General features: G+C 33.8%; 1 protein-coding gene across 6 annotated transcripts in view; it reads right to left on the bottom strand.

The window, feature by feature from the left end:
- Nucleotides 1-16712, bottom strand: part of MEF2A (myocyte enhancer factor 2A) — a 159348-nt gene that overhangs the window by 70776 nt on the left and 71860 nt on the right. For all 6 annotated transcript variants that reach the window (XM_068556858.1, XM_068556869.1, XM_068556875.1 and 3 more), the window contains 2 exons: nt 15371-15562; nt 284-487 (listed from right to left, as the gene is read on the bottom strand). In XM_068556858.1, coding sequence (XP_068412959.1) covers nt 284-487; nt 15371-15424 — 258 coding nt within the window. In that variant the 5' untranslated portion in view covers nt 15425-15562. The remainder of the gene's footprint in view (nt 1-283; nt 488-15370; nt 15563-16712) is intronic.

The raw sequence follows: 16712 nt of genomic DNA on the forward strand, positions 1-16712 counted from the left end.
TAATTTAAAAACTCATACAAAATAAGTAATCATAGATGAAATGTTAGATTATACTGATGTATACAGTACAACAGCCTAGTTTATTTTTTCTCAATGATTAGGATATGCTTATAACATAAATGGGTCATCATATAGCAATAATTAGACCCTTCTAAGAAACAATTCAGAGAAAAGCTATATCTATAACCGATTTATATTTTGAATATAAAAAGCAACCTGACAGTTAAAGTTATTAAATCAAGATTTAATTATTATCTACAATTCAGGCATTACTAGATGTTACCTCAACAATATCCGAGTTGGTTCTGCTTTCGTGAGGTTCATTATATTCTGTATACTTGAGAAGAACTTTGTCCATATCAGTGCTGGCATACTGAAACAGTTTGTTAGAGCTGTTGAAAATGATGAGTGCTATTTCACAGTCACAGAGCACACTAAGTTCATAGGCTTTCTTCATTAATCCAAACTTTCTCTTTGTAAAAGTGACCTAGACAATCCAAAAAAAAAAAAGTATATTTTTATTACAAGTTATTAGTAGTACTTGAACATAGGCTACCTGAAGATGAGTTCTCTTTTAACACTGAGTCTGATTTCAAAGCTGAAAAAGGTTCCTAGCTTCATACTCCACATGAGTCTTCTTCCCCAGTTTGCCAAAGGCCTACAATCCTACATATATCCTGTACCTCCAAGGGCTCTAATAGAGCAGTCTCCTAAGGAGGCTTCCTTTATCCTTGGCTGCCACTCTGCTGCAGTGGGCAAAGAACCAGAGAAGGAAACAGTTGATCAGTGGCCCCTTATCATCCAGCTTAAAATGGCATTAGAAAACCAAGTCCCACCTCAAGTAATCCATTCATTACTCAGACTTTAATCCCTAAACAACAAAGTACATCCACTAATCTAATTTATATTTCTCCTCCTTCCCAAGCTCTTCTACTGCACCCACTGAAATTCAGTCTAGATCTGCAAATTCCCCAATGTCCTCAAATTCTTCTTTGAGTATTTCTTTCTCTAACTGAAACATGTCACCTGAAGCCCTCTCAAATAGAGACTAATTAGTTTGTTTTTAAATACTACATCTCCTGTACTCAAGCGTCTGGAAGATATGTCCTTTTTGCTCCCCATTCTTTCCTTAATTTTCCTTTCTTCTTCTCTAAAAACCCCAGATATTTTGAAGGTCAAGCCACGAAATTTATACCACCCAAAAACTCTCCTTGTGGTGACCCCTGGTCACTCTCCCTCTCCCTCATGCACTGGTAAGTATCACATAACTACTTCTCATTCTAATCCTGCTCTTATCTCTGGTGACTTCAGCATCTGTGTAAAAAATTAGTGCAAATACCTTAGCCTCTCAGTTCCTTTATCTCCCAACCTCCAAAATGATCAACCACCACCACATGTCAAGCACTCCTACTGCCATACCTTAACTCTGCCATAAACAATAATCACATCACCTCCAAAATCTCAATTTCACGCATTCCACTTTGCCTTCTATGCAACTCTCCTATTTTGTATTATCTCTCCAGAAATTCTTTAACCTTCATCAAGTCCTCCAATCCACTGACCTCACCACTTTGTTACTATCTACATATTCTCATGCCCTTTCTTCTCTCTTTAGATTCCATGGTCCATCATTATTTTTCACTCCTGTTCTCCTCTACTCTTCTCTCATTAACATACTTGCTTAGCACAGCCCCAACCAAGTACTGACCCCCCATACATTTACCCAATTATCCCTTTATCTTTATGCAAGTAGCTGACAATTACTGGGAACATTAAGTGTGCGTGCACACTCACACCCACATCCCCCTTGTGTTTCTAAACTGATGACCATAAATCTCAACACTTAACACTGCCTGATATTATAACTTGGCTTATTTGTCCCATTATCCCATTCTCCAGGTCAGCTACTTCCTACCTGCTCTCTCTCAAATCAACTCTCCACTGATAACCTTGCCTCAAACCATTGAGAAAACAGAAATAAGCAGCAACTATCTCACTTCCCATCACCAAATCTATCAATTCAATTGTTTCATCTGTACTTTTCCACACTCTCCCTTCTCTGCTGTCATTATTGACATCTCTGTTCCTTTTCCTTTCCATATGCTACACTCTCTTCCCTCATCATGGTTTCCTTCCTATCAGATCAAAGACCACAAGCTTAGAAACATGCTCTAGCATCTCCTTTGACTCCACGCTGCCCCTTCAGTTACCACCCCTTCTCTTCACCTCTCTTTCTGCTCTACTTCAGAGTAAAAATGTTTGAAAGAAACGTCTATAGTTGTTGCCTCTAACTTCTCATCACCTATTCTCTCCTCAACCTTACTGCAATCAGACATCCAGTCCCCAGATTCCACTAAGACTTGTCAATATCATTACAGTGACCTTCAATTTATGTGATTAAAGTCAATGGTCATTTTTTTTTTCTTACCTTACTATACATCTCGTTTGACAAAGCTGACCATATTCTCACTCTTCAAACATTTTCTTTTCCAGTTGTTTATGGCACAACACTGTCCTGGTGTTCCTCCTACTTCAGTGACTGCTTCCTCTCAGCCTTTAGAGCTATATCCTCTTCCTCTGCTCAGCCTCTACCCACTGAAGTGCCTGTGAGCTTTAGACTTGGGCTCCCTTCTCCTCTTTACCCCCCCAGTCCTTGCTAGGTAATTGCAGCCAGCCTCATGATTTTAAAAGCAACAAATATGCTCTTTCCACAGTCTTCTCCATTTCAGCAAATGCCATCGTCATCCATTCAAACAAAACCAAATAATATCTAAGAGTTATCCTTGATCCCTGTTATCACAATAATTTACCCTACCAATCCTTCAGCAAATTGTGTTAGCTCCACCTCTAAAACATATCCCAAATCTATCCACTTCTATCTACACCACTATATCGCCCTAGGTTAAGTTACATAATCTCTCATGTGTATTATTTATATAATCACCTTATTAGATTTCCTGCTTTACCTATTGTAACCCACAGTATATTTGCCACATACCTGACAGAGTGATATATTTGAAACATAAATCAAAATGTGTAAGTAGGAGTTTAGAGTTTTTCACTTCACTGAAAGTAATAACCAAACTCATTAAGAAAACAGAATAAATGATCTGGCCTCAAACTATGTGACCTTATTTCTCATCACTCCCTCTTACACCCATTATGCTGCACTGGCGTGTGCGTGTGTATACATGTGCATGTGTTTTCCTTAACCACAAGCTACTTTCCACCTTAGGAACTTTGCTATCTTCCCTCTCTGTGGAACACTTTCACACCACATCTTTCTAATGGTTCCTTCCCTCTCCTTTTAAAAATAAATCTCTCATCTTTATTTAATCTTTTAAAGAAGTCCTTACAATATAAATACACAAATATATGACTTTATATGAGTGCATACATGGAATATAATGTGTTTTGCTTGCCTATTTTCCCTTGAACCAACATAAACCTCTTAACCCACATTTTCAACTTAGTATTTTTCATTCCACACTTTTGTGTAAGACCATATAATCATATACACATTCAGATGTATACACATATAAGGGATCTTGTCAGCATTTTACAAAACTGGGACTCTTGTCAGTTTTATTTGTTTTACTCATTTAACTACTCCTCGTGGATATGTCTCTAAGTCAAATGGTATAGTTCTAAGGTACTCTTTTGAATAATTTCTTAATTTTTTCATATAAATGTCACTACTCTTTTGCTAGGTGCAAAATAAAAATCTCGTTTCTGTAATATGAATTTTCCTAATTAGTAGTGACTAAACATCTCTTTTTTATATTTGTTGTCATTTGAGATTTGTTTGTTCTAAGCTGCCCATCTTTTGATCATTTTCTTATTTTATAAATTGTTTATTACTTGTCTGAGAGCTCCTTGTACAGGTATATTAACCATGTTTTATACTTTTCCAAATTTCTCAATTATATATTCTTTGTTTACATATCATCTGTCATTTAAAAGTTTTAAATTTTTATAAACTGATTGCATTACTGTTCTTCAAAGTCTTAGCAGTTATTATACCACTGTAAGAATATAGTGAATATAAGAATACCACTATTAAAATATACTATTTTAAAACAATGAAATCAAAATCATTTATATTTTGAGATGCACCCAGATGTACTTGCTGCATTAAAATTTTGAATTCAGCAAAGGTGCAGTTAGAAAATGTTTTACCATACTCCTAGTAACTGAAGAAAATGACAATCAGCAAAGGAAAGCATTTATTGCAAGAATAATTCCTACTCTAGTCAAAGACTTTCAAAATAAGTAAGATATGAACAAGACATGAGACAGGCAATACTGCTTCAGAATATCCAATAAGCATGCCTGAAGAAAATTCTCTAAAACAAAAACTTAAGTTCACTAACAGTAAAATTAGGACAAACCCTGTTGTCCTTTCCAAAAATACTTATAAAAAATATTTCTCTGAAGTTATCAATTAGAAGGAGTTGAAGATGAAGGATGGAGTTAGTGGAGGAGACCTAGCTTATAACAACCTCCTCTCCTCCATTCCTCCAGCTTACTCCAACTAGAGTAAGGTCAAAAAGAGTTTTTTCAGCAACTAGAAAGATTTGCACAAAGTACACTTACGTTTCAACAGTGAAGCCAAAGACATTAACAGTGAAAACTACAATCTTAATATTTTACTTTCAAGCTTTATAAATTAAATCTTTTTATTTTATCTGTAAGTGCTTAAGTCTATTTTTAAACACTCTGGTTTATTGCTAACAATTTATGACAATAGTAATATAAAATTAACTTTGCATTCTTATAAATTTGTCATCCTTTTATATTTTGAAATAATTTCAAACATACAGAGAAGTTTCAAAAAGTAGTACAAGGGAGGAGGTATGGGGATACATGTATATGTATAGCTGATTCACTTTGTTATAAAGCAGTAACTAACACACCATTGTAAAGCAAACTCTAATAAAGGTGTTTAAAAAAAAAAAAAGTAGTACAAAACTTTCATATATCCTTCCACCAAATTACCTGTTAACATTTTACCACATTTGCATTCTCTAAACACACATAACTTTTTCTCTGAACCCTCTGGACTAAGCTGCAGGTTATAAGGTCCCTTTGCCCCTAAATACTGTCTTAAAAACAAGGACAAATATAATTATCAAAATAAAAAACCAACACGGACACAGCACTATTATCTAATCTATAAACCTTATTCAAATTTCTCAATTTTCCCACTAATTTCCTTCATAGGGGAAAAAAAAGTTTTGCTTTTTTTTCTCCCTCTAGCACAGAATCCAATCCAGGATCAGATGCTGCGTTTAACTGCATCCTGTTTAATTTGGAACACTTTCTCAGTCTTTCTTTTTCAGGACCTTGGCACTTTTGCAGAATACAGGTCATTTATATTGTGGTATGTATCTCAATTTGGCTTTGTCTGTTGTTTCTTTCTGATTATATTCAGATTGTACATTTTGGACAGGAATAGTTTAGAAGCAATGTGTCCTCAATACATCTCATGAAAATCCACATATCTATTTACCCCCTAAATAGTATTGTTAGCTTGATTAAGGCAGTGTCTGCCAGTTTTTCTCCCCAGCAAAGCTACTATTTTCCCCCTATAATTAGTAAGTATATTGTGAAGATCTCTATGAAAATATTCTGTTTTCTCATCAAACTTTAACAAACTGATTTTTGCATCCACTGATGAAGAGTGCCCGAAAAATTATTACCACAATGGTTGTCAAATGGGAATTTTCTAATTCCATTACATTTTCTATCTACATTTACTAACTGGCATTTTACTGTGAGAGTTTTCCTTTCCCTTCATTCATTCATTCATTCATGTCAGCAACAACTCATGGATTCTTATTTTATTCTATGGGTTATAATTCGTTCGTATCTTTACTCATTCTGATGTTCAAATTGTCTTTTATTTCAGCAGTGAGAGATCCACCATGTCGGCTTCCTGTGTCCATTTGACATGCTCCCAGTATTCTTTGAACTTCCTGGCACAGTCAAATGTTCCAGGCTCTTCCTGTTCTTTCCCTGCCCCAGCCCTAGAATCAGCCATTTCACCAGGAAGCTCTGATTCCTTTTGGTAGAGAACTGTATCTAGAAACTAAGATATGGAGGATAAGTTACCCGGGTGTCACTGTTTCTAGGCCCTCTCAACAGACAGAACTAGGAAATATGTATATGTACACACATACACACACAAACACACTTCAATATGTTTCTATTTTTATCAAAATATATTAAAATCCATGATACTTCCAATTCTAATTCTACGTCATAGGGTTTACCACAGGCTTCTCCCTTTCCATAGCTCTAACTCCCTTCTCTGAGAGTAAGAAACCCAGCTCCCATTATCCACAATACACTTACTTATTTGCTCAATCTTAGATTACACTTTAAGTAGTTTTAAAATTGCTAAGCCACACTATGAAAAACAAACCTACCATCTAGAGACAAAAGACAGTTCTTTTATCGATACTCTGAAGGACTGGGTCAAGAGATAAATGCATACATAATTTTGGTAAGATATCGTTAAATACCGTCCCCTCAAATGGCTATACAAATCTGTATTCCCATCTGCAATGCACAGGACTGCCTACTTCTTCACAGCCTTACTATACTTTCATTAATAACAGTATTTAGGGCTATGAATTTTCTTCTGATTCCTACATTAAATATATTCCATAAATATGGATGTGTACTATTTTCTTTTTAGAAATTATGTTATTTTAGTTATATATTTCCCTTTTTACCCAGAAGTTGTTAGACTGGCATCAAACTTTTCAAAAAAGAAATTCTTATGTAGAATTAGCTTTCAGAAAAACCATCAAACAAAATTAATTTCTAGTTTTACTACATGGTAATCGGCGTATGTTTGTAATATTCTCCTTTATTGAATTTACTGGTGTTTCTTTGGTTAGGTAATATATGATCAATTTTGGTGAATGCTCTATGTACGCTTATATACTCTATTTTCTAAGTGTAGTGTTCAACATATCACTTAAAGTCTATTTTATTGATTATGCTGTTTAGATCTGGTTTACCATCAATTATTTTTTGTCCATTTGATCTATTTCATACTAAGACTACTGTGTTTAAGTATCTTATTACTAGTTTGTTTCCATTTATGTTTCTTTGTATCTCTTTCAGTTTCTGCTTGATAAAGGTAGTATTTAGTATACCATTATTCCTAATTCTTACATCTTCAAGGTGAATTACAGCTTTCAGCACTGAAAAGTATCTTTCTTTGTCCCATTTAATGCTTTTTTGTCTACAATCCTACATCGTCTAATATCAGGATTATAATCTGTTTTCTCATTGTTTTCATTTGTCTGGTATACCTTTTCCCATACCTTTATTTTTAGTCTTTCTGATTATTCCATTTTAGGTGTGTCTCTTTTTGCCTATGTTTGGAGCTTGTGAACTAAACTGGAAATGTTTTTTCTCTTAATAAAGAGTCAGTCCCATTTACATTTATTGATATGACTGATAATGCTTAGAGATTTCATCATCATTTTAATACTTTAATAAATATTTAATGCTTATACATATTATGTATATTTCCTATTTTTTTCCTCTCTCTAAATGAGGTGTTTTCTTTGCTCTTTTACGTTAAAAAAATTTAACAAAGATTAGCATTTTTGTTCTAGTGGTTACCTTTGTAGTTACAGCTTTTAAAAATGCCCTTGGTCTCCTGTTTTCATGTTTAATCTTTCACTATTTGGTGTGTCAAATCTTAATGATATTCTTTAACTCCCACCTATTGCCTAAACAATAACCAGTGTGCTTATTCTACTTTCCTCTTTCCCTCTCCTTTCTTACCATGTCTGTTGCATTACTTCTATTTTATCACAAAAAAGTAACATATAATAAATAATATATAACATATTATTCTTCCACCCTTGCCCCCACTGTTGCTTTAGGCTAAAATCTATAGTTAAGTATATTAAATGTTGATCATGTATTTTTTTGCTTATTTCCTCAGACATCTCTCAGTTGTATAAAGCTTATCCTCTACTAGATTGCACACTAACAGCTCATAAGTACAGAATTCCCTGAGCTCTAGTATGTTTAAAACTTGTTTTTATAATCTTTGTATTTGAATACAGCTTGACTGCAAATGAAATCTTTGCTTCAGACTTTTTTCCCTGCATTTTTTGAAAATGCTGCTCTACTGTTGCCTTGTGCTTTATTATCTCAATTTTGCAAAATTCGATGCCAGTCTAATTCTCTGTACTTATATATTTGTTGTTGTTTTATACCTAGAAGCCCTGAGGATTTTTTTTTTTATCTTAAAATCTAATAGTTTCAGTAGGATATGTATCAGAGTTGATCTCTGCAGGTCCACCTAATCCTTGGCATCTTACTTTCTCTCTTATTTATGAAAACTTTAATTATAGTTTAAATATTAGTTCTATGGTTTCGTTTTTCTTCTTCAGGGACTGCAATTATACATAAGTTCGATCTTCTTTATACATAAGTTCGATCTTCTTTATCTATCTCCCTTTTCAACCACTTCTCTCAAACCCTTCGAAATTACTTATCTCATTTTCATTCATTCATTCAGTTGTTTCCCTGCCTTCCTTCAATCAATATTAAGGTTTCATTTGAATCTATTATTCCTTGGCCACTTTGTAATTTAGTCCTTGTTTTGATATGACTTTATCTTTTTTTTTTTCTGGAGTTCAATCACTTTCAGTTTCATCCATGCTTTTAAAAAAAAATCCACTTCCATTCTTAGTATTTCAAAATTCTGAATCATGATTTTTTTGTCTGTAATATTCCTAAATACTTGTTTAAGGAAATTTATTGCAGGTTGGAAAGTCATATAGCAGTTTTTTCCCACTTTTTCATTGTTGGGGGAACAATCTTATCACCCAAATAGTAGTAAATATCATTTTGTTTTCTTCTTTATAATAGTATATATAGGAGAATACTGCTTGCATCACTGAATATCTATGGAAAGAACAAACAGTGGGGGGTGGTTTAAAATACTCTTAGTTCAAGAGCACCTCTCCTTCTAAAGGAGTTAAGTATGGTCCCTTTAATGGAAGGCTTTTGGGGGGGGGGTACTGGCAGTGGGGAGAAGAGCTTTGTGTCCTTTGATAAATATATATATATATTTATATATATTTGCATATTATTTTGTCTTGAAGGATATATACATATATCCATTTGTATATATCCATATATTCATTTCCATTCAACTAGCATTCTCCAAAGAGTACCTTTGCCTTCCTTTTTACCTTCTTCTCCCTCAAATAGTTACCTTTTCAAGACTATATATAATACTTCCTTGAGCACTACATACACTTAAGCCCTTTCTTTACCTGTGGTCTCTTCTGACCTACAAATAGTATTTTTCAGAATTTTTGGACTTAGGGTAGAATTCCTCTTTTTGTAGTGATTTCAAATCAATCTTAAGACAGCTACAAGGTTTCCTCTTCTCCTTTCCCACACACTTTTTCCTGATGTATGCTTGCTCACCTCAAAGACTTACAGTAGAAGTTCAAGAAACAGCACACTGTGACTTAGTAATAATTTTCTACTTGGAGGTAATGTAAGATTTAGATATGCTTTGCCTTCTAGTTGTGCCAAGACTGTAGGTTTTATGTGATTTTATTTGTTCTTCTTGTTTTTCTGTATCTATTTTTGGAGAAATTATGTTGGAAGAGTCAGGATTAATGCAGCCACCATTCCTTTAATTACTAAGAATTCCTCCTATAAATTTGAATCTTTGTTTTCAAACAAAGGCTTAAAAATTTTTTTACTTGAAACATATTAAACATTTAATTTCATTTTATTTTAAATATTATGAAATTTTTAAAATATCAGTATTAATAAAGCTATTTCAGTATCAGTAAACAAATTTTATTTTTATTAAAAAATTTTTTTTAATGTTTATTTATTTGGCTGCATCGGGTCTTAGTTGCGGCACGCAGGCTCTCTAGTTGTTGCATGCACGCTCTGGAGCGTGCGGGCTTAGTTGCCCCACAGCAGGTGGGATCTTAGTTCCCCGACCAGGTATCAAACCCACGTGCCCTGCATTAGAAGGCGGATTCTTAACCACTGAACCACCAGGGAAGTCCCTTAAATTTTATTTTTAAATTGTCATTTTACTCCAGTACTGTAATAACTATAAAGAAAAAGAATAGGACTAAAGGGCTAGACTACAAAATTCAGTGCCTCTATAAACTGAGACACATTTGGTTTTAACCTAACCAGCTTTCCTGATTTTGTGTAAAATCTGGGACTAATATAATTCTCTGAATTCAAGAAGGTTGAACTGTACCATCTCTAAAAGACCTTCTATGTTTTAAATCCCAAGTACCTGTAAAGATTTTCACATCATATATATTTAGACATACTTTATTTCATTGTTGAATTTAAAAGTCCAGGAGAGACTTTGAGTTTCTGCTTCAGCACTTAACACTCATGGAAGTCGCCACTCTGTCCTAACAAGTAAAAAGCTGAACAAACTGAAAAATCAACAGCTCTTCTTAGATCCCTCAGAGAGTTGAGGTCCCAGGGAAACTTCTACCTCCCAAACTGGAGACAGACAGGCAGATACTACAAATCATAAATTACCAGAGCCATGAGCAGAAACCTCCAGAGGAACCAGTACAGGGGTAGGATAATCTTAACTGTAATTGATGAGTTGCTAGAGGATCACTGTGGACAAGTACAAAAGTTAAGAACTCTAGGGGGACCCAGTCTTGGGAGGGCATACCTACACTTTTGTGAGTTTTACCTCCAGGACCTCTATCTATCAGGTTCTCACAGTAAATTGAAATAATCAACTAAGATGGTATAAACCAGTCCAAATATATATACAAAGGATGACAAAGAATAAGATCCACGTAAAATGGAGAGTCAAGATATATTATCAGACTAGATAAAAAACAAAATCCAGCCACATACTATTTACAAAAGATATACCTAAAGCATAAAGACATAGGTTGAATGTAAATGTAGAGAACTAGACCTATCAAGAAAATACTAGCCAAAAGAAAGCTGTAGCTATATTAATGTAAGACAGTAGATTTAAGTAGATTTAAGACAGACATGCCTTCCTGAGGACAGAAAAAGTCAATATGTATTAAAAAATTCACCAAGAAGATATAACAATTCTAAATATGTATGAGCCTAATGAAATATTCCCCAAATATATAAAACAATATGTATTAAGCTAATAAAATATAGAGAGAAATTGACAAATCCATCATTGTGGTAAGTGCAATTACTGACAGGTCTCAATGAGCCAAAACCAACTACATAAAAAAAACAAAGAATACAGATAATGTGAACACAAAATGAGACTGAATAGACATATGTAGACTCCTGCATCCAACAATTAAAAGAATACACATTTATCTCAAGTCCACTTGGAACATTTACCAAAAACTGATCATGATTTAGGAAATTAAGCAAAGCCTTAACACATTTTAAAGTGTTCACAATCTATTGGTAAAGGCAATATAAACTACTATAAAACACTGTAATAAGTCCTATCATTAAAGTGTTTATAAAGTGTTTTGGTAAAGACTGAAAGATACTATTTGAAACAGATTAAGTACATACAGAATTAATATCTAGAATATATAAAGAACTTCTAAGAAAAAAATCAACAATCCAGCAAAAAATGGGCAAATCACAAAAACAGGTAACATTTCACCTTCATTAGACAAAAAAATATATTTAAAAAAATGAAAAAATAAAGTGAGAGAGAAAGGAAGAAAGGAAGGAGAAAGGCAAAGTGTATAGGAAAAAGAAATTTTCATGAATTACTACAGTGTATCTGGTACAACCACTTTGGAGAGCAACTTGAAAACCACACAGTAAAGCTATGACAGACGTACTCAACCCAGCAACTCCTCTAGATATTTATCACAGAGACATGTCCACAGATGTAGCTTTAGCATCATTTCTAACATAACATATGCAGCAAAATTTCTAAAAAACTGGAAACAACCTAAATGTTCTTTGATAGAAGTACTGATAAATGAATTGAGGCATATTCTTTCCCATGAACTAGTTGTACTAAATGAATTACATAGACAACTCTCCAAAACACTACATTTAGTGAAAAAGCATGTGCAGATAATAATGCTATTATGTAAAATTTTTAAACCATGTTGAAACAATATTCAGTAATATGTGCTTAAATAATAAAGAAAATACAAATTAAATCCATGATGGGGGTTACTTTGGGGAAGCAAAGAGGAATGAGACTAGGAAAAATTATAAAGGACAGTAAATTTTTAATTTTTTCTTTTACAAGGAAAGATATCTGCAGCAAATATGTCAGAATTGACATACACTACTTCTGGATAATAAAACTAACAGTGTTTGCGGTATTGTTTGTTCTCTGTATTCTGCCTTAAAATAATTTTTTAACTCTATTTCATTTTTTATTTAAAATATAAGAGGATGTCTGTCATTTTACTTAGGTAAAATGGAGTGACTGGTGGAAGACCAAAGAACCCACTGAGATCAACTACAAAAAGAGTGAAATACACCAAATACCTGTTCTAAGACATGAGAAAGCTGCTGAAGCAAAAAGGACTGAAGATGTCAAAACTTTAGAGGGATGAAAGACTTCACTTCCACTTAGAAGCTTCTGATGAAACTGTGTGTTTGTCCTTCTTGGTCTAATTCTTTTTAAAATGTAAACTTTGTACTAAAGCATAACATAAAAGGAAAGCTCACAAATCCTGAGTGTGTGGCTCAGTGAATTTTCGAAGAAAAGAATATGGCCTTATATCTAGCATACGCCGGTGCACCACCCCAGAAACACTCTTTTGTCCTGTCTCCAAGTCATTATCACCTTGTCCCAAGGAAGATCATTAACCTAACTTCTAGCATCATAGATTAATTATGCCTGTTGTTGAGTTTTTTATGAAGAGCATGTGTTCTTTTCTGCTTCCTTGGTATGGTTTTTGCAATAAATTGCACTGGGTCAACTGAAAATCCATCTGAAAAATAACAAATTTTGACCCCTGCACCTCAAACCACACACAAAAACAAATTCCAAGTGAATAGCAGATCTAAAACCCAAAAGCCTATTTACAAGAGAATATATACATTGTGTTCTATTCACACAATGGAATGTTATACATCAATGAAAATGTATAAAATACATCTCCATGCAACAACAATGATGAATTTCACAAACATAATGTTGCGCAAAAGAACACGTGATGTTCCAATGACTTTAAGTGTGTTATTTATCTTACTAGCTCAAAAACTCTAGTAATTCAAAACTCTATTTGCTATTACCTCCTTCAGTAACTGCTCCCTGAACTACCCCACCATCAGAGGTTGGTGGTTTCTTCCATAAACACTCCTATCACCTAAGCTTACTTCTATTTGCAATACACTTAAAATGTATTTAATGAGTTCCCAGTGCCTAGCAGTCTCTCAGATAAAGTAGGTATTCAAATTTGGATGAAATAAATGACATCTTTTCTGCAAGGGAACGATTTTTCCTCTTTAATGCAAGAATAATGAAACTTTTAACTCAGAATCCACAAATTCCAAAATCAGTAAAATTAAGATACCCTTTTAGTTTATGACAAATTGTTCCTAATCTAACCTTAAAAATAAACTACCCAACTACCTCTTTTATATCTTTTCTGCATTTTTTTTGCCAAAATCATCTGAGGAGAAATTCAGATACCCTTGTCCCATTTGGCAGCTTGGCAAGAAGCTGACTTAGCAGGTAAATTCAACACAGGAATAGGCTATTTCTAGTTGCTGAGATATAGTGGCAGGCTCCATTTTTTTTAACCAGCTCATTTCCTTAACTTAAAAAGTTCCCATTACACAGTCACTTACATATTCCTAGTTGTCCTTTCCCTCTAAACATGTGGAGTCCTTTCCACTAGTTGTTCTAGTCTATCTATGCTCAATTTAAACGTGACTCTGTATGGGATACCGAGAGCTGAAGGGATCTTAGGTGCTTTGCTAATCCTCTGCTTGTACGTTATTCCCCAATAAATCCTATTTTACATTTACGCTGCACATGATCATGAAACAGGTCCCCATGCCCCCTCTACATGTCACAATCCTCAGACTTGTGAAGGGAAATTTACTTGCAATCTTGCTAGAATCATTCCTTTGGAATGATGGTATGATTATTTTATCAGTCTTCCCTATTTTATCAACCTTCATAACGAATCATACTGTGTGAGCCTTAACACTTTAGCTAAGGAATCTTCATGAGCTGAAACAAGGGAACTCTTCAATTCGGTCTGTCAGCAACCCTAATCACTTCCACTAACTTCTTTACCAGCTGCTCAGTTGAGTTTTGTATTACTGGATGAACTACTACTCAGACTTTACAGAACACATCTTCAGTACTGTTCTATTCCTGGTAAGCTTCCAAAAACCAGCTGTTCTTGAAACTTCTGATATGCAACCTTTCTGGAGATAGCATCCCTCCCTTCTGCATATGCTTTCAATAGTAGTTCCTTTACAATAGTCTATGATATTATTTTTCCTTCTTTCCTTTAAACGAAGGGATTGGCAAACTTTTTCTTAAAGGGCCAGGGAGTAAAGATTTTAGGTCTATGGGCCATGCAGTCTCTGGGGCAACTACTCAACTCTGTTTTAGTGTGAAAGCAGCCAAAGACAATATGCAAACAAATGTGCATGGCAATGTCCTAATAATGCTTTATTTATAAAAAAAAAACAATAGGCAGCCAGCCCATGGAACATAGTTTGCCACCTCCTGCTTTAAACTCTTACAACTTCTGGGCTTCATATACCAGTATCATTATAATTACCCTGAATTTGGAAGGGTTTACTGAAATTGTAGTGAAAATTAAGTTCAACATATTTTATCAATTAAAGGTGAGATATATACATAAATGACTTAGAAATATTTGTGATAATAAGAGTTGTAAAAAAATTTCATTATTTGTTGGTGAATCGGAAAATCTAACTGACCAGAACACATTCACTGATAACCACAGTTAACTTAGGTATTACCTAATTATGACAACAGAGGTGGTAATTTAAAATAATCATCAATATATGGAAAACTAACAAACATAATCAAGTGTACAGAAGACTAAATATATTATGATAAACCTACACAATGGATGGTAGTAGTAGAATTGCAGTGATTTTACTTTTCCTATTTTGCTTATTTATGTTTTCTATAATTAACAAAAACGATTGCTATAATAAGAAAAAAAGTTTCTTTAAAGCACATGATGAAAAGTCAAAAGCTTTTGATTGCTAAATGTTTAACGTAGTCTGGAAATAAAAATATTTAGACTTCAAATTAATTTAAAAAAAAAAATCAACCATTCTATCCCACACTCCTTTTTTTAAAAATTTACACCGATTAAATAGATAAATTAAAATTTTCATTTACCTGTCGGTTCCTTTCATCCATTATGCGTGTGATTTGTATTTTCTTCCGCCCCATTTTCAGTCACTTTTCCTTCCTTATATTCCAAATATTTAATTCAAAAATTAATTTTCTTCAATACCCTAATGCATGGTACACAGCTTCTATTATTTCAGCTTCTAGTTCAAGGGCTACAGCTGAAATTTTCTATAAGATCTAAAAGAAAACACAAATTAGAAAATTTAAGTTCTATAAGTTTGCAACTCATGAAAATGTTATACAAATTTCAAACCTGCCTTTATAGTGCACATAGACTGCATTATTAGTTGAAATTTTTCATTACGTAAAATTAGTAAACAAGTTGAAGCCTTGTTAATTTTACCCTTAAAATATCTCTTGAAACTTTTCATGCCTCTAGTTCTGGCTAAAAGAGTGCAATTATATATAACCTTTGAGCTTTTCCTCAATGAATATAATAACAGCAAAACAAGAGCAACATTACTGAGATTTTTCTATGTGCCAGGCACTTTTCTAAGTACCTAATATGCCTTAACTCATTCAATCATAACTTCAGTCTTCTGAGTTATAATTATCATCTCCATTTTATAAATAGGGATATTAAGGCAGAGAGCTGTTAAGTAATGTGTCCAAGGTCACACAGCTAGTAAGAGGCAGAGCTTGGAATATGAACTCAGGGAGTCTGGCTCTAGAATTTCTACTCTCAAACATTATGGAATATCCTTAAAAGCTTTTGATAGCCTCCATGTCAAAGGATGAACTAATAATCTGGGTAGCCCCAATCTGCCTTTACAAATTCTTCTTGCAAATTGCCCTAGCCACTAGCAAAATTACTATTTGTCAATCCACAAAGACATTATATACTTTCATAATAATATGCACCTAAATGAAACACTACTCCTTTAGCCATTTAATTATCTCCTCCTTATCAGCCAAGATTCAGTTTGAATGGCACCACCCTGATGAAGCCAAGACCAATTCCCCTTGGTAGAATAAATCATAGCACCTTATTTTGTGGGTACATGTGTATAAATTCCAAGATCATTTCCCTTTGAGACTTTGAATCTTTCAAAAACAACGACTTTTTATTCCATTTATCTCTACAGTAGAATGACTGGCAATGATATAACTTGTCATGCTCTGAATGATAGCTGTGTCAAAAACCCAGTGCTTTCAAAACTTACATAATAAAATACTTACAGAGGGATGGGGGATGGGAGACAAATGTTATAACACAATAACAATTTCTCAAGGGAATTTTTTGAAGTATTTTTAAATATTGTACATGTAACTCTATAAAACTTCAACTGTACTATGCAAATCCAGTGTTTAATTAAAACTGGCTTTT

The sequence above is a fragment of the Eschrichtius robustus genome, chromosome 1 (assembly GCF_028021215.1).
Source record: "Eschrichtius robustus isolate mEscRob2 chromosome 1, mEscRob2.pri, whole genome shotgun sequence".
NCBI classification, from domain to species: Eukaryota; Metazoa; Chordata; class Mammalia; order Artiodactyla; family Eschrichtiidae; genus Eschrichtius; species Eschrichtius robustus.